We start from the raw sequence: 21789 nt of genomic DNA on the forward strand, positions 1-21789 counted from the left end.
ACCAGGAGCACCGGGAGCTGCCCCCCACCACAGACACCCCCCGGTTGTCACCCCCGTGGCACCCCGGGACCCGCTCAGCTGCCAGGGGAGCCCCGCAGAGGACCAGGGCCACCCTCCATCCTCCCCACTCAGGTGCATCGCGGCACCCTGCCCGGGCAGGGGAGGTGTGAATCGCATCCCAGGCACTCTCCGGGCTCCCTGGGATTTGGGGCTAAGGAGCACGGGTGATCCCAAAGGATTTCTCAGCACCTCCTGCCACCCAGGTGCCACCACCCGCATCAGGGCCGTGCCGCGTACAGCCGGTGCCGGCTGATGGGGCAAAGTCCTCTCGTTTCCATTTTTATTACTCAGGGTAATTGCCTCCGCCAGGCTTGCTTTATTAAGCTCCTGCTTTAATATTTCACCAACCCTCCGTGCTCGGTGATCCTTCGTGCTCCCTTGCCATGGAGCATCACCGATGCCAGCCACGGGCCTGACCCGCGGTGCCCTCCGTGGATCAACACCAGGCTCTGGTCCCGTGAGGTTTGCCGTGGAGCAGTGCTGCTGGGGACGGGATGGAGGATGCCTGTGCCACCCTGCTTCAAGAAAACCTGCCGTGGTATGGACACAACCCCCTGGGTCCCGTCGGAAAAACCACGTTTCATCAGCCGCAGCGCTGCAGGAGGGCAGCAGCAAACAGGCTGGGGTGGTTTTTCCGGGGCGTGGTGGTGGTGGGACCCGGCTGGGTTCGCAGCCCTGCTCTTCCAGGCAGGGGAATGCAGGGAATGCCGGCGAGGTAGAGGAGGAGGAGGGATGTCCCCAGCAGCAGGGCCGAGGGCTCACCCCCAGGAATCCTCTCCTTTATCACCGTGTGACATAACACACTGGGATGAGGGGCAGTGGCCGTGCCACCTCTGCCCTCCCCGGGCTGCAGCTTTATGGCCAGCAGTGCTCCTGCTCCTCGGGCTCCTTTCCCGAGGAGATTTCCAAGCAGGGTGCACGGGGACACCCATGGAGGTGCCGCTGCCTCCCCGCAGCCACACAGCCCTCGGTGGTTGTGGTGGATGCAGGGTGAGGGCCCAAAGCACCTTTTTCCCTCCTGACCTGTTGCTTGTTGCACAGGAGGGACCTGAACCCAGGCTGCTCGCTGTCACCTGGGTTCTTCAGCACCTTCAGATGCCCCCAGCCACATCCCTCACACCATAAAGCCGTGCTGTGGACATTTTAAAACCCTATGAACTATTTTTTTTTAAAGTTGTTAAATCAAGGATCACCGTGTGCAGAACTGATTAGTGTCTTGCCCATTCTCCTTTTCCCTGTGAACGTGCCTGGTGGTGTGGGCACTGCCAGCCCGGCTGGTCCCCTCTCTTCCCAAACCTTACCAACACCGGGCATTGAAAAACCTCACTGAAGAAAGGTGGTTTTCCAAAGAGCAGAACGGCATTTTTTGACCCATTCCCACTCGTTCAGCTAACTCAGCAGCTGGCTCTTTACAAGAAATGCAGCATCACTCGAGGCTTTCAGCGGCTTCCAGCGCCCCAGCTTGTTTGGAGGCTGTCCTGCTCGGAGATGCAGGAGCTTTGTGTCCCCTGTGCTGAACCTTTGAGAGAAAGGATTTACTCACAAAACAGCACTCGTGCATACACGTTAAGGTCAGATGAGCATCACCATGTCTACCTGCTGTGGCCATCGTGGTGTCGGCCACAAATGTTGATCTTTACAAAGCTATTGGAGGGGCTGGGGTTTTGGAGAGGGGTTGTGGTGCTGGAAAGCACAGGGCAGCTTGTCCCCAGGTGGTTCTGCAGCCCGATGTGACCGTACAGATTGTGATGTTTTAGGAGGGGCAGATGCGACCCTTCCAAATTCACCCACCTCCTCCAGAGCTGGGCTGAGTGTCAGTCTGTCCGCCTGTCCATCCATCCCTCCATCCCTTCCAGCATCCTCGCCGTGCCCTGGCCCACCTCTCCCCATGAAGGCAGAGGCTGTCCCGTGGTGGGGGTGTCCTTGGTGGCTGCTCCTTTGGAGACAATGCCCGGCCTTGTTCCCCTCCCCATTGCTCAACACCGCAGGGTGCCTCCCCACCGCCCCGCGCTGTTGGGAAACGCCGCCGAGATCCCCATTACCTTTTGACCTACTTGACGTCTCCCGTGCCCATTTGGCTAATTGCAGCTCACCTCCTGGGGCTGGAAGCGGGGCCGGGCGGGTGGCAGCCGCGGCTCAGGTCCCCATGGGGGATGGCGGCTTCCTCCTGCTCCCCTCGCCCTAGGCTGTTCCTACGGCTCGGCTCGGCGGAGCCTCCCATGACTAACAGGTTTTGAGATAATTGTTCCCCTCCCTAATCTCATCCGCAGAAGATTCATTACATTGTTTTCGAAATGCCACGAGCCATTTCCAGGGGCTGGGGGCCCGTGAGTGATGTGATTCATCCCGCACTGCTCCCACAGGTACTCTGTCTCCTCCAAAACAGCAGGTCCTTCTTCCACCGCTGTTATCTCCGCAGGAAACACCGCCCAGGTGAGCGCCCAGCAGGGTGCTTTGGCCTTTCTGGTGCTGCAACCCCCTTGGCCATTGCTCGTGGGCAGGTGGCCCTGGGTCCCATCCTGCTCCGAGGGGAAGCAGCCTGGTGGCACCTCAGGCTGGGGACAGTCCAGGAGCTTTTTGCTTGTTTTCTTGTAGTTTGCAGTGGTATTTTTTTTGCACCTGTGATCCTGTGCATCCCAGTCGATGGCTTCAGCCTTAGCCCAGGGCTTTGACCCCCATCTGTGGGGGTTTGCAGCTCCTGGTGGGGCTGGATGGACCTTCCTGCTCCTGGAGCAGCTCCAAGCACGCGCCCTGCAGCCAGCCAGCCTCCTGCACGGGCTGCTTCCCAGGAAAGAGCTTCTGGCAGGTGCTTAGCACCCAGCCACGTACCCAGCCCGGATCTTTCTTGTTCTAAATCCCCTTTTCGGAAAATCCCGGGCTCTGACCTGTTGGTTCAGGTTGTGCAGGAGCTCCAGGTGTTTACAAAACACGTCCCCACTTCCAGCCAGATTCATGGCTTCAGGAGAGGTTTCACCTTGTGGAAAGCCGTTCCCCGGTCTGACACTAAGCGTTTCTGCTTGGATGGAGATCGCGTGTCACCATCCCCACCCAGCCCTGGCAGCCTCCTCGCCCTGGGCTTCCTGCACCGTGGTGTCCCCAGGGCTGAGCTCCCCAGACACGCTGCCAAGAGCTGGATTAGCACCACGAGGACCTCTTGCCAGGGCTGGGAAGCTTTGGTGACACTCAGCTACTGCCACAGGCAAGGGTACCTGGCCCTGCACCCCTTCCCAGCATGGTACCCATGCCAGGCTGTGCCAGCAGAGGAGGGGAAGCTGGTTGGCATCGCCAGCATCTTCATCCCTAGAGCAGCACAGGGCAAAACGCTTTTCTCCATCACATCAGCCAACATCACTGCTTATCTCCCTTCCCTGTGGTTGCCACAGGTCCTCAGCCTGGGTATTAGGGTGATGGAGCAAGCACGGCTTCCTCTTGGCCACGGGACCGGTCCAGGAGCATCCCCAGGTGACTTCCTGCCTCCTCCGCCCCGAGGGACCAGGGCAGTAGGTCACAACCGTGGTGACCTGGATCCTGCCCTCCACCTCTGTGCTCCGTGCTGCCGGGAAGGGCAGGCACAGAGCCGAGTGCGTCACCAGCCCGGGGTTGCTCAAGAGGCAAAGGATGAGTCCTGCAGCGGAGATGGCAGGAGGAATTTTGGGGGAGGCACCTGGCAGGTGGCCAGGTCTTGCAAGAAGTTCTCTTGATGTGTCTCTAGCCCAGGAACAAACGCGAGGTTATGATGTCTGTGGTGCCCGAGCACGAATTTCGGGAGGGGTGGAGGAGGCAGGGGATGTCTCGGAGCACAAGGGGACAGGCTCCTGCTGGCGTTCTTCGCACCCTAACGGCGAGGAGACAAACTGCTGCAGGAAATAGCAGATACGGCACCAAATCCTGCTGGGCTCGTCCCTGCTGTCCTCTGCTTGCCTCTGCTTTCTGGAGCAGAGCCAGCACTTGGTGGGGTTCGGGGATGAGACCCGGAGAGGTGGCAGAGTGTGGGAAGAGAGGAGCAGGTCCCAGCCAGGCGAACGAACATCCAGGACCAAGGACGTGGCTGTCACCTCCTGTGACAGCGATCAGCCGGCTGCAGGACATCTCACAGGGGACAGCATCTGTGTGTGTGTGTGGGGAGATGTGTCCACCCCCTGGGCAGCAGAGGTGAGGAGAGTGAGCCGAAGGCCCCCAGGGGACTCCTTGGGGACCCAGGGGACACGGGGTGCCGGGGCAGGCGCTGTGGGGACACGGCCTCGGCGCGGTGCCGTGCGCGTGGCCGCCGTGCCCCCTCGTGGCAGCAGGACACAGCTGGGACAGCGGGTGGCCCGGGGCCAGCGGCACGCTGGTGGGTCTCCATGAGGATGGGGACAAGGAGAAGGGCTGGAGATGCCACCAGCAGCATCCTCCAGCGCGCTCCTGGGGGTGCAGCACCCTGGGGCATCCCAAATGCAGCACTGCTGGTGGCACCCGGGGCTACACGCGCTCCCTGTCCCCACGGAGCCCCACGCAGCCCCGTGGGGACCCACGAACCTGCCTCTGCTCCTGCATCCCGACATCCCGCTCCATCCCGGGGTGAGGGGAGGGGGTGGCACGCTTGCCTGATGGCTTTTTTGGCACCAGGCTCTGGTGCCGCGGCCAAGCCAAGCACTTCAGGCGCCTCTCAAGGGCAGCGCGTGCTGGGGGCCGGGTAGGGAATCTTGGAAACATCCCCAAGGCTGCAAAGCCAAAAAAACAGCTGGAAAATAAACTGAGAGGTTGGCAGAGGCCTTCAGTGAGGACACGGCCTCTGGGGGTGGCATTGCCTCAGTTTACCCACCCCGTGAGCCTGTGACATGTGGCATCCGAGGTGATGCACATAATTTCATTTCTGTCCCCTGCTGCAGGAGCCCTCCCACCCCATCGCTGCGTGCCGACCCCCTCACAGCTGCTTGGTGCCCCTGGGCACCTCTTGTCCTCCATCTGGGGACCGATCCAAACACCACACCACGTCCTGCAGCACCTCTTGGACACCTGCAGCTCTTGGCACCCGGCTGGCTTTGGGGCCATCACAGGCACATGGGCTGGGGGCCGAGGCCACCGGCGCGTCCAACATCCCCAGGGTCCGGTGGCGGGGGAAGACCCCGCGTGGCAGTGAAGGCGAGGAAGGAGCTGCCCTGCCTGGAGGAGTTTTTCTTCATTCTTTGAAAGCCGCAGAGACCTGCTGTGCTGGATTCGGGGCTGGCAGCAGCGCCGGGGCAGCGGAGCTGTGGTGATGGATGATGTGACAGACACCCTTCCCAAATGCCTTCGCCGTGGGTGGCGGCGCCCCAAGCACGGTGACCTCTGCTGCGGAAAGCGGTGAGACAGCTCCTGCCACGGCAGGATGCTCAGAAATGGTACCCACTGGTTTTAATTCATGCCCAGGACGGCCAGGAGGTGGCACGGACATGGGGACAGGGAGCTGCTGTCCTCGTAAAGCTGGCCTGTCTGCCAAGTGCACGGAGATGGTGCCACAGCCAGGCTGGCAGGGACACATACACATCACATGCCCAGAGCCTGGTCCACCTAAAACACCCCAGGAGAGGGCTGTGAGGGAGATGTGAGGTTTGAATCAGAGTGTTGCAGTGCTGCCCAGTCTGTATTTACCACGCCGTGGCCTCGTGCTCCGTTCTGCCCTTGAGCGTGCAGCCTTGAGCCTGGCACGGTGCCGGTGGCAGTCCTCTTTCTGGCAAGGTCCCCTGGGTGTCCCGGTACTGCCCCCGGCCTGTGAGCTGTGGGGTCCCTGCCCTCCTGAGTGGGGGTCTTCAAGGGCTCCGTCTCCACAGCCTGAGCCCACCCTACTCAGTACCAGGGTGCTGGCTGTCCCAGGGAGCATGGCCCCGGTCCCGAGATCCTCCAGCACCCCGCTCCAGGAGCAGGGACAAGGGACAACGCCATCAGCACACGCCACAACACTTTATTGCCACAGCTGCCGCTGGCCATCCCAGTTCCTGGAGGGGGTCCAGGCCAGGGCCAGGGCCGGGGTCCTCTCCCCTCATACTGCTCGGACCCCTCCACGACTCACACTCTCCTCGTCTCCTCCATCCTGACCCCCACGGAGCAGCCTCACGGCATCACTCCTGGCCTGTTCTGGAGCCGGACGCCAGATCAGCGTCCTTCCTGCATCCTTCCCTGCGGGGTGCGGGTGGCAGGGCCCCCCCTGGGTTGTAGGGGGGGTCAGGTCACACCTCCATGCCCGGCGCCCGCCCCAGCCCCAGTGCCTGCACCAGGTCGTCGCTCAGCCCGCTCTTCAGCGTCCGTCGCACTGCAGGGAGAGGAGACAGGGTATGGGGTGGCGTGGGGACAGGGACACGGAGATGGGAGTGGGACACAAGGATGGGAAACAGGGCATGGGGACAGAGATGGTGCAGGGCAAGGGGAAGGGGCAGAGCACAGGGCAGCGAGGGGACAGGGACCCAGAAACAGGACAGGGCATCTGGGCAAGGACACAGGCATGCAGAGCACAGGGACAGAGCATGGGGCCAGGGACACTAAGATGGGATGGGGACACAGATGGCAAAAGGTACGGGGACAGAGCAAGGGGACAGAGATGGGACAGGGCATCGGGATGGAGACGTGCAGATGGGAAAGAGCATCTGGGCTGGGGTATGGGGTTGGGAGAGTACAGGGACAGAGCAAGGGGACAGAGAGGGGACAGAGCATGGTGGCAGGGACACAGAGGTGGGACAGGGCGTGGGGACAGTGGCAGCAGGGACTCACAGGACTTCCTATTGCCGCGGGACCTCCTGCGCTCCTTGTTGGCGCAGGGCCGGGGGTTGGCGCTCTGCGTCACCGACTTCACCAGGCGGTCCATGATCTCGTCCGAGGCGTCGTCGGGCGAGCTGGGGACGTCCTCCTGGGCCGGGGAGCCTTGGCTTGGGGTGACATGCCCTGTCCCTGCGTGGAGGTATGAGGATGCTGGCATCAGCCGGGTGTCCTCATGGGCCACCCCGCTCTGTTATCCCATGCCCAGCCCGCTCCTACCCCGGCTGGCCCGGCTGCGTCGTGCGGGGACATCTGTGGGCAAGCTCAGGACGCTCTTCATGCTCTCATGGCCTTCCTCCACCTGCTCCTGCTGCTTGGGGCTGGCCGACACCACAGCAGGCGGCGCGGTGGCCTCGGCGATGCCGGAGAACTTCTCGGTCTGCAGGCAAGCAAGAGGTGGCCGTTGGAGACACAGGGTGGCCCTCGGGGTGTGCCAGGGGGATGAGGGCAGCAGGGTGGCCCCGTACCTCGGTGATGAGCCTCCCGCGGGTCTTGTTGCGCTCCCGGTGTGCGGCACGCTTCTTCTGCTGCTGCAGGACGCGCTCCCGGCACGTGCGGTACTCCAGGGCGAACTCCCGCAGCAGCTTGCAGATGGGCATCACCTTCACGTCCCGCACGGCGCTGGCCGGGTACCCCAGGTACAGCAGGAAGGAGTGAAACCTGCAGGGATGCCGGTCACCGCGGGGTCTGCCCCACTACGGATGGACCACGGGGCCGGGGGTCTGCCCGCGGGGAGATGCCCACCTGTTGAGGACGCGCCTGTGGACCACCTTCAGGACGACGATGCGCTGGGTGCTGTCCTTGAGGAAGTCCGTCAGCTTGCTCTTCAGCACCGGCTTGGTCTCGTGCTTGGCGATCACCTTCAGGTTGTCCCAGGAGGCCCGGCAGCGCCGCTCCAGCTGCACCAGGCTGTTGGCCAGCTCGTCAAAGTCGACCTGGAGGAGGGAGACGTCAGCCCTCGGGGTGGTGGTGGTGGTGGTGGTGGTGGGGTGGGCTCTGGGCTTGGCCTCACCTTGGCGGAGCGCGTGATGGAGGCGATCTCCGAGTAGAGGTCCGTGGTTTCTGGGAACTTCTCCACCACCATCTGGCAGAGGTGGTGCAGCAGGGACTGCCGGTGCACCGTGTCCTTCACTTCCGAGACTTTCTCCAGATAGCCCAGCTCAAAGCCTCTGCTCTGAAACCCCAACAGACTCAGCAGGGCCCCTCCATCCTCCCACCCTCCAGCAGACCATGTGCACCACCACCAGCACCCACACCACCCAGCCTCAGGCACCTTCCCAAGCCTCATGGGGTCCCTCTCAGGTACCCAACGTGCCGTGGTCAGTCCCACTACCCTCGCAGCACCCAGGACTGGCTGCGTCCCCCCACACCCCGTTCCTCACCTGGGAGCCGTTCAAGAAGTTGCCCATGGCCAGCAGTGTGGCCAGGATGCACTTGAAGGTGTGATTTTTGGCCAGCTGCTCCATTCCCACTTTCAGATCAAACAGCGGCTCTGCAATCTCCTGGATGAGGATGGGGGCAGGTCAGACCCCTTGGGTGTCACCTCCCTCGGGGGCTTCAGCATTTGCCCTCAAACATGAGCACAACCACTCCATGCTTCCCTCTGCAGCCTGTCCCCAGCCAGGACACCTCCTGTACTTAGACATGGCCACGTCCCACCAGGAACACACGGGGCTCATCCCAGGGACCCCGCTGGGGCTGGCAGTGGTGGGGGGAGATGGGGTAGGTGGCCCCGTACCTGCTCCAGGCTCTCGTAGTCCAGCTTGAAGGCCCAGAGCTGGAGCCTGGCCGTGAGGTCGCTGATGGAGGACAGGGAGAGCAGGAACTGCTCTGCAGAGCCCAAGGGCACGTCGGGGTTGGCCAGCTGGGCCTCCTGGATCTTCTGCTTCTCCTCCTCGGTCGGGACCATGGTCAGGATTTTCTAGAGCAGGCAAGGGGATACGTCAGGACTCCAGCAACACCACCACTCCCCATGCTGGTGGGAGATGTGACGTGTCGCCCCAACACCATCTACATTGTGCCACACTGGCAGCATGGGCATGGAGACCTCCTGGCTGGGGGAAAAGACCTGCACAAGGTGGGAAAAGACCCTGTGGGGCCCAGCTGCTCACCTCGATCCCTTCCTTATTGACCGCAAACTCATCGAAGTTGAGCACGGCCGTCTTGATGATGTGGACAGGCGGCAGCACCGTGAGGCCGATGTTGATGGCGTTGCTCCTCTTGGGGTCCAGCACCACCACCACCTTCTTCCCGTCGGTAGCTTTCTGCAGGGAGGACAGGGCGGAGGCTGGCAGCCAGGCAGAGGGCTCACCTTCACGAGAGCACCATGGACATGAGCCGGAGGCGAGCAAACCCATGCACCAACCATCCGCCCTGCCCCAACCTCCCTGCTGAGCCTCGGGGCTGCGGGTACCCATCAGCACAGGGTCGGGGTGATGGTGCATGCCCAGGAGCCCCAGGTGAACCAACAGTGCCCCAAAGTCCCCCCAGCTGATGGTGCCAGCCTGCTGGTACCTTGGAAGCTGGCACCTCCTTCGCCCGGGACTCAAAGAGATGCTCCAGTTTGGCAGTGTTGACCTCAACGCTCTGCAGGGACGCCCACAGCGTCGCCCGCCCGAACCTGCCCGGCCCCACAGAGCCATCCAGCTGCTTCAGCTCCTTCCAGAAGAGCTTCACTGTCCTCTTCTTCTTGGCTTGGGAAGGGCCATCAGTGGTCGAAGGGCCTGAGAAGCCTGGAGGGGGTGGGCAGCCGGGGACCATAGGAGGTGGAGGGGGAGGTGGTGGGCAGCCAGGGGCCATAGGAGGTGGAGGGGGAGGTGGAGGACAGCCAGGGGCCATAGGAGGTGGAGGGGGAGGTGGTGGGCAGCCAGGGGCCATAGGAGGTGGAGGGGGAGGTGGTGGGCAGCCAGAGTCCATGGGAGGTGGAGGGGGAACCATGAGAACTCCAGCGCTCGCTGCCTGGATGCCGGGAGGAAGGAAGGAGCCATTGGCTATGGGCCCCGTGTCCAAGATGTCAAAGTCTTCCTCCTCCCCCAGGTCGGTGAAGTCCAGGTCCTTGATCTTCAGCTGCGCGGGGCTGGCCTGAAGGTGCTCCCACGACAGCTCCGTGTCCTTCTTGATGGGCATCATCATGGTGTTCTCCAGCTTCTGCGTGTGGGTCTCGGCGTCGATGTTGGACGCGGCACGAGCCAGCTTGGCGTGGGCGCTGGCCACCGGCCCGTCCGGAGCCCTGCCATGGAGCCAGGTGCTCTCCGGCTCCCGACCACCGTGTCCCTCAGCACTGCCCTGCCTGGTGCTCCTCTCCTCCTCGCCGTGGTAATGGGAGGACGACAGCCCCTCGGGGAAGACCTTCTGCCTCCCCAGCTCCGAGGAGCCCTTAGCGTAGAGCATGTCCAGCATGAACTTGGTGTCGGAGGAGATGGCGCTGCAGGAGTCGGTGGTGTCCTGACGGCCCGTGTGGGATCCTGCAGGGAGATGGGGAGGGGGTGAGACAGCCTGCCCGAGGGGCTGCATGTCAAGTTTGGGGCCCGTTCCCTGGTGGGAGCACACTTGGACATTGCCATTTGGAGAGGGATGGCACCCACACCTCCTTGGCACCCAGCATCATGGGCCAGAGGGACCACCAACACCCACCCCCAGATCCTGGTGGGCCCAGAGGGGACATATTCCAACCCCATTCCTGCACGTACTCATGCTGGGCGGCTCCGTCCCGGGCTCAGGGGTGCTGCTGTCCCCATCCCAAGCGGCGAGATGCTCCGGAGCAACATCGCTGAGGATCTCGAGCCGTCCCTTGGCCATGGCAGAGATCTTCTCCTTCTGGGCAGCAGCCAGGTTCTCCAGGAAGCGAGCTCTGCGGGACAGGGGCAGCCATCAGCTGGGGACACCAGGGGGCAGGGGAGGTGGGGACGGGCAAACCACACCACATGGCACCACACAGCAAGCACCGCGCGGGCCGGGTCCGGCACCAAAACCCCCGGCACCAGCCGCACCACAGCAGGGTCCATCCATGCCCCTCAGCTGCCTCCAAGCCCTTCAGAGAGATGGGTGATGCCACCACGGCTCGGGGATGGGGATGCCACAGCCCACCAGGAGCTGAAGGCAGGGGAAGCATGGCCATGTAATGGGTGAGGCTGGCAGGGACCCCCGGAGGTCACCTGGCCCAAGCCCTGCTCCAGCAGGGCCACCCCGAGCAGGTTGCCCAGGACCATGCCCAGGTGGCTTCTGAGCATCTCCAAGGCTGCAAACTCCACCACCTCTGCCACCATCGCTCTTTGGTCCCAAGCTGGTGTTCACCACGACCCAGGAGGGCACCACGGTGGAGCTGGGACACACGAGGACCCTCCTCCTGCTCCTCGGCCATCCAGGGCCAGATTCCTACAGCCTGAGAAAGCGCATGCCTGGAGACACACGCATGCCTCTACTTACTCAAACCTCCTCAGAATAGGCTTGTCCCCATGCAAGGAGGGGGCATCCTCCCGCCTGAGGGAAAACAGGGGTTAGCCCCTGCTAACGGGGGTCTCCTGCACCCACCCCCCAGCCCCACGGCATGGCCTGGGGCCCCCCCATCAAGAACTCCCCTTGCCTGGGTGCCGCATGGTGCTGGCGACGTGGGGGCACCATCCCCATCATCAGAGCCACCAGGGAGGTTCTTGTGGACGATGCCAGCTCCAGGGCTGTGCCACCAAGGAGCACCATTAACGGGGTTTGGAGGGCGCTGCCACCCCGAGTGGGACCCCGGTGGCATGGGGGTCCCGGCCATCCAGCCAGGACACAAGCAAAGGAGATGCAAGGGCTGGGGACAGCAAGCGGGGTGCGCCGGGAGGCATCACACGCGTGCAAAGCCTGGGCACTTACCAGACAGGGACAGGTTGGTGCAGCCTGCAAAAGGAAAGATAGAAAGAGTGGGCAGAGGAGAGAATCAGCGTGGCCAGAGAAGAGGAGCAAGGGGGAAGAGATGGAGCTGGAGAAGAGGCGTGCGTGCCCCAGTGGGGCCAAATGATGCTGTGAAAGCCCTGGCTGGGCCACCTCGGACTGTCCTCTCCTGGCTTGTGCATCTTGCCGGCCCCAATGCCTGCCCAAACCCCGCTGCATCCCCAGTGCCCCCTTGGGACGGGTGTCCCCCAGCAGGGACACGGTGGGGGGACCCTCCTCGCCTCCATCCCCAGGGCACCATCCCCGCCTGGCTGCTTACTTGTACACGCTCCTCTCCCCAGGGCCTGGGGGCTGCTCCTTCTCGGGCGAGGTGCACGGCAGAGACAGCCGCAGGCTGGACGTGCTGTTGTAGGTGCTCTTTGGGCATGGCCTGGAGAAAGAAGTGGCACTGATGGAGACCTGGGGGGGGACTCCCCTTCCCGCATCCTGGCATCCTCACAGCCCATACTTACTCTGCTGGGATGCTCGGCTCGGGGCTGTCCTCAACGGGGGGCTCCTTTGGGGTGCTGGGGGTCCCTGTCACGGGCTGGGGGTCGGGGCTGGGCTCGGCACAGCTGCCCTGGGCACGCCACCCACGCCGGCCCTCATCTGTCTTCCTCCTCTCCTTGCGCCCGCCCGGTGACGGCTCCTCCACCCCGTCCTCCAGCTTGAGAGCGCTCTGCAGAGGGGATGGGGACGCCTGGTGAGCCCCCAGGCACTGCTCCCACCCCACACCCCCATCCTCCCCAGGGAGATGGACGTGGACATCACCCCAGGGCACCCCGCTCACTTCGTAGAGCACAAACTGCTGCTTCAGGTCAAGGTCGGTGCCCTTGCTGCTCAGGTACTGCTGCACCACCGCCTCCATGCCCTGCTGCTCCAGGCAGTCCGTCACGTCGTAGAAGGAGTCCTGGTCCGGGAGGGCAGCCAGCGTCTGGGCAGGAGCAGAGGGACAGGGCTGGGACGGGCGCGATGGGGACAGGGTGACCCCACGGCACGGCACGGCCACCCCTGGCACTGACCTTGTTGATGAGCGTCATCGCGAACACCAGCAGCTCCGTGTCGGCCCCGTTGCGTTGCTGCAGGATGGCCATCAGGTTGGACCACGGACACACGCCTGGGACAAGCAAGGGGAGAGGGGACACCAGGGCTGCAGCTGGGACAGGTTTGGGACACAGCACACTGCACCCCCAGCATCTCCACCCATCCCCATCCCTGCTGGGGGCTCTTGGTGGGCTCCCACGGGCCATGGCCATCACACAGGGGGCTGGCATGGGACAGACAACGCGTGTCCTCTGTGCCGAACCATCCCCGAGCAGGGATCTCGCTGGCAGCTGGGGCTGCACTCACCTCTCGCCTGGTCCACGGCGTTGACGGCGCGGATGAGGAGCAGGGCGTTGGGCTCCGTGTACTCCACGAACACCAGCAGCAGCTTCAGTGCCATCTTCACCACCAGGCGGAACTGGGACGAGGGACAGAGGCCGTGGCAGGGCGCTGCCAGCACCGGGTGGCTGTGCCCGTGCCTCAGGGCTGGTGGCTTCACCAGCAGCTTTGGGGCCAGGTCACGGTGCTGTGGGGCTAGGGTCCTGCAGCTGGGATCCTACGGGCACTGGGAAGGGGCCTGGGGTGGGACCCCCCTCTTATGTTCAACCTCTTTGACCAGAATCATGGTCACATCTGTCTGGGGACACTGGGTGACTTCTGTGAGCAGCACCCAACGAGCCTGAGGGCAGGAAGGCACCAAGCCCATCCTAAAGGCAAGGTGTGGGGTGAATCCCTCAAGGGACAGCACATGGGGACAGCCACAGAGAGGGGGACACTCCTGCTTACCAGGCTTCCCGACAGCGTGTACAGCCACTGGACGGTCTCGTTGTGGTTGATGACGCCCTGCATCCCGTCCACGAAGAGCATGATCTGGCTCAGGGCTGCAAGGCAAGGTCATGGGGATGGTGGCCACCCCGAGCAGCAGCCTCCTCCACCCTGCAACAGGGACACCCCCAGCCCTCCGCCACCCCCTGGACCAAAGTACCGACCACGGAGGATGTAGTTCTGGTAGTTCTGATCAGCCTCTGCCCCCACTTTGATCAGGCACGTCAGCCCATCCAGGTTCACAAACTCGGGCACCAGGTCCTTGTCCTCCTGCGGGGAGAAGCCCAGGCGTTGTCCCAGTGCAGATGGTGGGGACGCGGCCAGCTCCGGGCTGGGGACACGGACCTGGGGTCACCTACCTGGAAGAGCTGCTTGAGGGAGAAGAGGGAACGGCGCAGCTCCGGCCCCTGCGAGTTGTACAGCTTCTCTGCAAGGAAAAGGGTTGGAACAGGCTGCCCGGGGCAGTGCGGGCGTCCCCATCCCTGACTTGTTTCAGAGACGCGTGGACGTGGCACTAAGGGACACGGTTAGTGGTGGGACTCCGAAGGTCAAGTGGTTGGGCTTGGAGATCCTGAAGGCCTTTTCCAACCTGGGTGTTTTTATAATTATATGGAACAGGAGATGTGAAGAGATGGCCTGGCCAGGAGCTCCGAAATGCTCCCAGCGCCAGCACTGACTCCGTGGCACGTGGCCACATGGGGTGGAACAGCAGCAGCTCCCCCACACCCACAGCTGCTTATTTCAGCGCTGCCACCTTCCTATTTTTTTTTTCTTTTTGATTTTTCTGCATAGACATAAATATCCCCTCCGGTTTCCTGCGCAGAACCGAAACAGGAACACGGCCAGGAGGCAGAGCCACTTTTAGCCATTCCTCCCCACCGCGTGGGAGCAGCAGCCCCCGGGCAGTGCTGACCCTGTATGAGATTTGGGGGCATCTCAGGAAGCATCCCACCCTGCCGGGATCACCCACCATGGGGCACTGGGCATCGTTACACTAACTCTGCCACCCTTCCTTGTCCCTGTCCCGTGGCTGGCAGCCCTCAAGGAGGCTCACAGCTCACCAAATCCATTTTCCTCTGTTTCACCGCTTTTCTATTTATTCCTTCTTTAAAAATAGCTGCGTTTCTGGTTTCCTCCCGCTTGCCCGCTCTGAACTCCAAATTGCATTATCTGAGCATCCCGAGTTCCCCGGGTCAGGTTCGGAGCTGTAACGAGCCCCAGGCCAGCTGCCCACGCTGCTTCCCAGCCAGCCCAGCGAGCGCTCTGCCAAACCCCAGCTCCCGGCATCCTCCCGGCCGTGCTGCTGGGCCGACGGGGCCGGGGCACGGAGCAACCCAGAGCCTGGGAACCGCGAGCGGGGAGCGCGACCCCGACCCCAGCCCCGGTCCCTGCCCTCCCCTCCCAGCACCGCTCTGCTCCACTCTGGCTTTTCCCCCTGCTCCGGATGGAAAGACTCGAGCTGTCTGAGCGCTCTTGTCCCCGTGTAAGCCGTTTGTTTGCATTCTCCACGGCTATATTTAGGTCTTGCCTGGATGACCCAAAATACCCGCAGCGTGCAATGCGCTCCCGGCCTGAGAAGCAGCAGCCCTGACCTGTGGGGCGGGGAGGACCCCGGCAGCCTCGTGGCACCACGAGGCCACCCCCACGGCCACCACCACCCAGCCCGGCTCACCGATGATGGCGTGGACGCGGACGGAGAGCTGGGTGCGCAGGATCAGCGTCGGCCGCCGGCCCTTCCTGGGGCGAGGGGGACGGAGGGTGAGCGCCGGCGCTCGCTCACGCGACGTCCCCGTGTCCCCGGTGCCCTGTGTGCCTCACCTGACCTCCTCGTAGAAACCCTCCAGGTCATCCTTCTGCTCCAGCAGGGACAGGTCGAGGTCCAGGTAGTGGCCGGACGGGGAGACCTGCAGCGTGCAGTCCTCCAGCTGGGGATGCAGACAGCCGGGATGAGACACGAGCCACCAGGATGGGACAAGAGCCACCGTGCCCACCTCGTGTCCTCACCGGTGACAGCGATGTCCCTCCTGGCTGTGTAACTCACGTCCTGCAGGACCACCTCATCCCCCCTGCAGTGCCATCCCCACAGGGACGGATCCTCCCTCCCTGCACACCGCCAAGAAAGCCCAGGGGACCAGCATCGGACTCTGGGGGGAAACACGAAGCCCCACACCAGGAAAAAACACAGGGCGAGGGTGGCACCCGTGCCACCGACTGTCCCTGGGGTGGGGGACCCAGCCTGATGCTGCCAGCGTGTCCCACAGCGGGGAGCAGTCGTGGCAGGGCTGGTTTCCTGCCTCACCCCCGCAGCAGCACGCACACCACAGCGAGCCCTGCGCGGGTTTCCCTGTGGCTGTGGGTGCCTGACCTGCCCCGTATGACTCAGCCCCGCTCCCGGCTACGTGGCGGGGTGGGGAAGCACCAAACCCAGCACTGCTCCTGCTCCTAACGCATCCCCTGCGTCTCGGCGTGCCTGCCGTGCCGTCCCGCATCCCTCAGTGCAGCGGGGATAGATCCCTGTTATTAATGTCACAGCTCTGCCAGCGTCCCCGATGCTTCCCAAGGGCTGGAAGAGCTGTCGACGTGCTGGAGCAGGCTGGCAGAGCACCACCAGCTCTGGATACAGCCCCTGCGTCGCCCTGTGCTTGCTCTCCATTGAGTCACAAGCCTGTGAAAGCCTTTGCGCATCCGACTTCACCGCCTGCACGTCTTCAAAACCAGAAGCCAGAGGAGCACCATGCCACACGTGTTGGGATAACAGCCTGGCGTCTGACCAAGCCTCCCGGAAAATGGCAATTTGGCAGGGCAGCGCTGTCGGGCGAGACGCAGGCGTTGCGTTGTTTGCATCACTCTGCACCCAGCCATGGCAACACAAGCAAACACCATCCGAGGGCTTGCTTGCAGGAGAAAGGCTTCGAATCCTGCTCCGAGGCTTCTCCTGGGCTTCTCTGCACCCACCCAGGCGCAGCAGGATGAACCAGCACCCGGGTGCAATCAAACACAGCAAAAAGCAGCTCCCAAAGGAAAAAATTTGCCTTCACTCGGCTGCCAGAGCCCTGCAAGCCGGAGATAACATCCCCAGCTCCTATCGGGGCCGGTGACATGTCCCAGCTGGCGGCCGCGTGCTTCCCGTGCGAGCTTGGCCGTGCTCCCCACGAGGGATGCTCTGAGCCCAAGGGCTGCTCCCGCCCAGTAAATGCCATCCCCTGGGGATGGGATGGGGACAGGGACAGGCTGTCCCACGCCGGGGATGCCCTGCCAAGCCTCCCAGCCTGGCATTTCCATGCTGGACCTCACCGCTGGGCTTGCTCCTGCACCCTCGGACAAGGGTTTAAAAGAACCGAGCCTTGCGGTCACGCTGCTGGGGACAGCACGGTGGGGCCACAGGGTGACAGCAGCTCCCAGAGCAGGGCTGTGTCCCCGCTCCGAGCCCTGGTGTCACCAGGAAGCTTTGATCCATCTGCCTCCGGCATGGGAAAGTGTCTTAAAATGGTGCAGGGCCGCAGTGAGCCTGGGGACAAAGCAGAGCAGGGGGAAGGAGGAGAGCATCCCACGCTCGCAGCTCCGGCACGCGGCTCCCATAGCGCTGCTGGCGTCCTCCAGGCAGTGGGCAGAGAAGTTTGGTGACCTTCTGGGATCATGAAGCTGGTGCTGGTGCCAGTTTCTAGTGGGAATAACAAGGACCCTGCACAGCATCACAGCTCCCAGCAGCCTGGAGATGTCTCCTGCATGAGCTGAAAGCTTGCTGCCACCTCAACAGCTCCAAAACGAAACCTGGGGAAGGTGGAAACACACGGGATCTCCCTGACCATGAGCTTCAAAGCTCAGCGAGGACGTGCACAGCCAACAAACGGCCCCCTACGGAAAGCTGGCTCTGCTGGAGCGGGACTGCCCTCTCCAAACCACGGGGCTGTGATGGAGGTGCCCCCACCGGTGAGCACAGGAGGTCTCCATAGCCAAGGCAGACAGACGGACGCATCTAAACCCAACCTTGCTGTACCAGCCTTTGCCAGAACGAGCTGAGTTTCTCCCTGCTGACCCACACCACTGGCCCAAGCAGGGGTGTCCCACATGGAGCTGCAGGCTGCTCCAAGCCACGTGCTGGAGAAGCATCCCCGAGGAGAGCCCCACGCCATCCACCTGGACCAGGATTTGTCCCAGCAGAGCCTTGCACGAGCGACAGGGATGTCCGCAGGGCCAGCAGGCATGTCGTTAGCTCAGGGAGGCTCCCCAGGTTTGATGTAGCTGACGGGGGAGCATTCATCACGCTTGGGACCAAGACAACCTGCCCTGGGTGCAGCAGCCTGGCGCTGCTCAGAGGTGTGACGTGCCCTGAGCTCCTACCCTGTGTGAGCAGCAGTTCCCCAGAAATCCGTAACAAGTTGGAGAACAGCCTCTGGCCTCCTCTGGCCTGCAGGAGGATGCTGCATCCTCCTTATCTGCCAGCTGCAGAAACACTTCCCCCTCCCATCTCTAACACTTTCTTCTTTTTGGCAACCACAATTTCCCAACTTCGTCGCTCTGCGTAACGCTCTGGGCGGCTCTAAGAGAGCACATTTAAAGGAACTCTTTGGTGGCAACATGGGACACGGGCATGGCCCTCGCCTCCTTGTGCTGGCCTTGAGACGGACCCGGATCCCAAACCAGCCCCAGCTGGGTAAGGAAAAACCCAAAGATGCTTTAAAACCCCTGCCAGAGGCTGGTGTTGGGGCAGAGCCAGAGCAACGCCCGGATTGCGAGCCGGAGAGAGCCGTGCCATGGGACGCCCCACGCAGCTCTTCTGGGAAGGGGAATTTGCTGAAACCGGCGCTATTTGTTCCAGCTGAGGCTCAGACTTGAAGCAGAAGTTGAACACAAGGCTCAGGATGAATTTTACACAGCGTGAAGCAGGACCAGGCAGCGGCTGTAGCAACATCTGCAGCATCTGCATGGCACCACTGCGCACCCCACGCCTGGGGCTGCCACCTCTGTGCACTTCAGACTCAGGCAAATCTCTTGTGCCAGCAGACCCAGTGCAGCTCGCTCTCCAAAACACTTGCTATGACATCTGTAGGTGTCTGCAGCTTCTCTTCTGAACTCTTCTCACCCCCGGAGGCGATGGCAGAGGAGAAGGACAGGGCCGTGGGCAGCTCTCCCCGCGCAGCCGAGGGCACGCACCGCGCTTCGGGCACCTGGGTTCGCCCTGGGGGTGTTTATCACCAGGGCGCTCAGTTGCTGCCTCCTGCCCTTCCCTGCCTGACGGATGGCAGCACATGGATGGGAGCACTGCCCATAAGGGCAGGAAAAAAATAAATAATGAAGGCAGGAGGGCTCTGGAGGTCACCCAGCCCCGAGCTGGCCCAGAACTGCACACTTGCTCACATGCTGCCCTCTCCACCCAGGCCTGAGCTTCTGTATCTCAGCACCCATGGCTCAATAACCCCCCAAATCCACCAAAATCCAGAGCTCCGGGCGCTGGGAGCACAACCCGCTGTGCTGACGCAGCAGTTTTCTGCTCTCCTGCAGGTTTCCTGGCGAGGAACAGTTTTGGTTTCACAACAGTTTGGAAAATCCCTGGACTGGGGGACGAGACAGTGCTGGTGTGGGGCACGGGTCAAGGGAGCGCAGTGGCTTCTGGAGAGCGAGGGGACACCTCGCCAAGGCAGGGGCAGTGGTGGCACAGACACGGCCTTGCTGGCACCCTCTGCAATCTGGTTCTGCAGCCCCAGCGCCGCTCTGGCTGTGCCCAGCAGGCTGGTTCGCAAAGGGATCTCTGTTCCAGCGGTCACATGCTGTTGTAGAAAACACGGGTTTTGCAGAAAAACACTTGGAGGGGTTTAAAAACACACCCGCACCCAGAGGGAGCATCACCCAGTGGAGCTGCAGAACTGCTGGAAGCGAAGATGAGATAGCATCAGCCCGAAGCAGAACAATGCGGCTGGGGAAAACAAAGCGGGAAGGGGAAAACAAAGCGGGAAGGTATTTCAGGCACAAACACGCTTTCCGGAAAACATGAAAAAGCCATCAGCTGCGGGGAGAGGAAGCGCCGAGGGTGTCGCAGGGCAGGACGGGCTGTTCGCAGGGACACGCAGAGATGCTAGGGCAAGAAGCCCTCTGCCCCAGCAAAAGGCAGGGAGGGTAAATCCTGCGTGGGATCTGGTCGGTCCCTGGGGCAGGTTGTCCCAAGGAGACTGCTCGGTTCTCCGAAAATGTGCAAGGACCCAGCCAGGCTCCGTCCTGGTCTCCTCAGGAGTGTGCTGCTGAGCAGCCTTCCCAGCTGAGCTTTCACAGCAGATTTATAGGGGGAAAAATTAGTAATAATAATAATAAAAAACCTGTCTGCTCATTTACTAATTTTAGCGCGGTGAGTAATGGAGCGGAGAGCAGCACCTGGCACGGCGGGCACGTCCGAACGACGGGAGACGTCGTGCCAGGATAAGGCTACCCCGGGGTGCCAGCTCCTGATTTGGACCCAGCCCATGGGATGGGAGAGCTCTGCAGGGCAGGAGGCTGGTGGTGGAGGCACCGGCACGCACGAGCCCCGGCGAGCATCCCCGTGCCCGCGGTGGCACCCCGGGACCGCGATCCCATTACAGGCAGCTCCTGCCCGGGGAGGAGGACGCATGCCTGAAATTTGAGTTCGCTCCATTCGTCATGTCTCGGGCTGTTTGTTCCCAAACAGACTCCGTTTAGTCACCGCCTAAAAATCCCATGACGGTGACAACATGAGATGCTGCTGCTCTGCTCCAAGAAAAATGAAAGTGGGGATGAAAGGAGCTTGTTTGGCTTAGGAAAAGGGCTCAGAGCAACCCCCTTCCCATTGCCCCCTCCTGCCCCTGCCCCTGCCTCCTCTGCCTTTGCTCCTGCAGTGCTGCAGGCTGCAGGAGGGAGACGCTCGGCCATCAGTGAGGTGCTGCCAGGTCCCATGCCCACGGGGCAGTGTTCGGAAGGCAGAAAACCAGCCTGTCCCCAGCAGGAGGTGACTGCAGAGGATGCACTGAAAGCATCACACTAACAGAAGACTCCTGGGTGGGAAAGTCCCCAAGGAGAGGAGGCTCCAGGTTCCCCATTCCCTCTCTCCCAGCCCGTATCATGAGCCCGTGTCCTCCACTGCCCACAACACGCCGGAGGAAGTCGCTCAGCACGTTTCGTGGAGCGCACGCGTTTCCGCACAGCTTTCCAGCCCCGCCGTGCAAACAAAAGCCGTGGGACGGGGGCTGGTGGCCCTGAGGCTCCGTGTGCTGCAGCGGGGCCACCCGGATCCTGCCCACGGCGTTTGGCAGCCGCAGGGCCCAGCTCCGCTCCGTTACAGCGTGGCACGGGGGCGCGCTCCCCAGCAGCGGTGCTGCCGCCACCCCGGGTCCCTGGCACACGCGGGCAGCTGCCGGGCCATGGCAGGGTGTCTGTGGGATGGGAAACCGCCTGAACATGAGCAGCCACTTCCTCCGAGACGACTCACGAGGGGCCGGATGAGAAATGGCATCACCCACCGGTGGGGCTCGCCAATTCCGTCGTGACTCAGGCGGCAGCGAGGGCCACCGCTCCTGCGGGCCCCGGGGCTCTCCGCAAGCAGCTCGGGGACGCGCGGTGCCACCGCCTGCGCCCGGGCCACCCCAGGGAGCCGCCGCGTCCCCATGGCACCGCACGGACACACAGACACAGAAGCACTTTCCCCTTGCAGGGATGGAGCCGAGGCTTTGCTTGCTCTCCCCGCGCATTTTCCCGAGCCCCCCCAGGCACACAACCACCGGCTCCTCCATCCCCTCCCGACCCCTCTCCATACCCCGAAGCAACCGTGCACCGGGGAGCCCCCATCCCCGCGGCCAACCCCCACCCACAAAGCGCTGCCCGGGGATGCTCAGCAGGGTCCCGGCAGCCCCTCTCCGCACGGGACCCCCCTCCCAGCCCTCCCAGCTCCCCCCCCTTTTTACCGGCAGCGGCGCTCCGAGCAGCCGGTGCAGCGCGGGCAGCTGCGCGCCCAGGGCCAGCGCCTCCTCCACGGCGTAAACCGGGGCTCGGCGCGGCTCCGGGAAGCTGCCGCAGCCGAAGGGGTCGGCATCCTCCAGGTACTGGACCCGGCACTGCACCGTCGCCTCCGCCATGGCGGCACCACCGCCGCTGCCGCCGCCCCGCGCACGCAGCAGCTCCCGGGGGGGAGGCAGCCGCCCCGGCACCGCCCCGGGGCCGCCCCTGCTAACGGGG

At 63.1% G+C, this 21789-nt stretch overlaps 1 protein-coding gene across 2 annotated transcripts; it reads right to left on the minus strand.

Annotated features, from left to right (window-relative positions):
* Positions 1–5967: 5967 nt before the first annotated feature.
* Positions 5968–21728, minus strand: FHOD1 (formin homology 2 domain containing 1). Of its 2 annotated transcripts, XM_082770107.1 has the most exons (25): positions 21519–21728; positions 15430–15536; positions 15284–15348; positions 13971–14038; positions 13776–13881; positions 13573–13667; positions 13093–13204; positions 12765–12859; positions 12533–12676; positions 12216–12421; positions 12023–12133; positions 11686–11709; positions 11408–11504; positions 11257–11309; positions 10521–10681; positions 9346–10295; positions 8943–9095; positions 8570–8752; positions 8214–8333; positions 7844–8005; positions 7576–7766; positions 7299–7491; positions 7051–7210; positions 6787–6963; positions 5968–6331 (listed from the first exon to the last, which is right to left on the minus strand). In XM_082770107.1, exons 1-25 carry the CDS (start codon positions 21687–21689, stop codon positions 6249–6251), a joined length of 3987 nt encoding a protein of 1328 aa, XP_082626233.1. In that variant the 5' UTR covers positions 21690–21728; the 3' UTR covers positions 5968–6248. The 2 variants fall into 2 exon arrangements, with proteins under 2 accessions (XP_082626233.1, XP_082626234.1); XM_082770108.1 differs by lacking the exons at positions 11257–11309; positions 11408–11504; positions 11686–11709 and having other exon boundaries at positions 21519–21727.
* Between the last annotated feature and the right edge of the window lie 61 nt (positions 21729–21789).

This window comes from Aythya marila (genome assembly GCF_965140915.1).
Source record: "Aythya marila genome assembly, chromosome: 12".
Taxonomy (NCBI): domain Eukaryota; kingdom Metazoa; phylum Chordata; class Aves; order Anseriformes; family Anatidae; genus Aythya; species Aythya marila.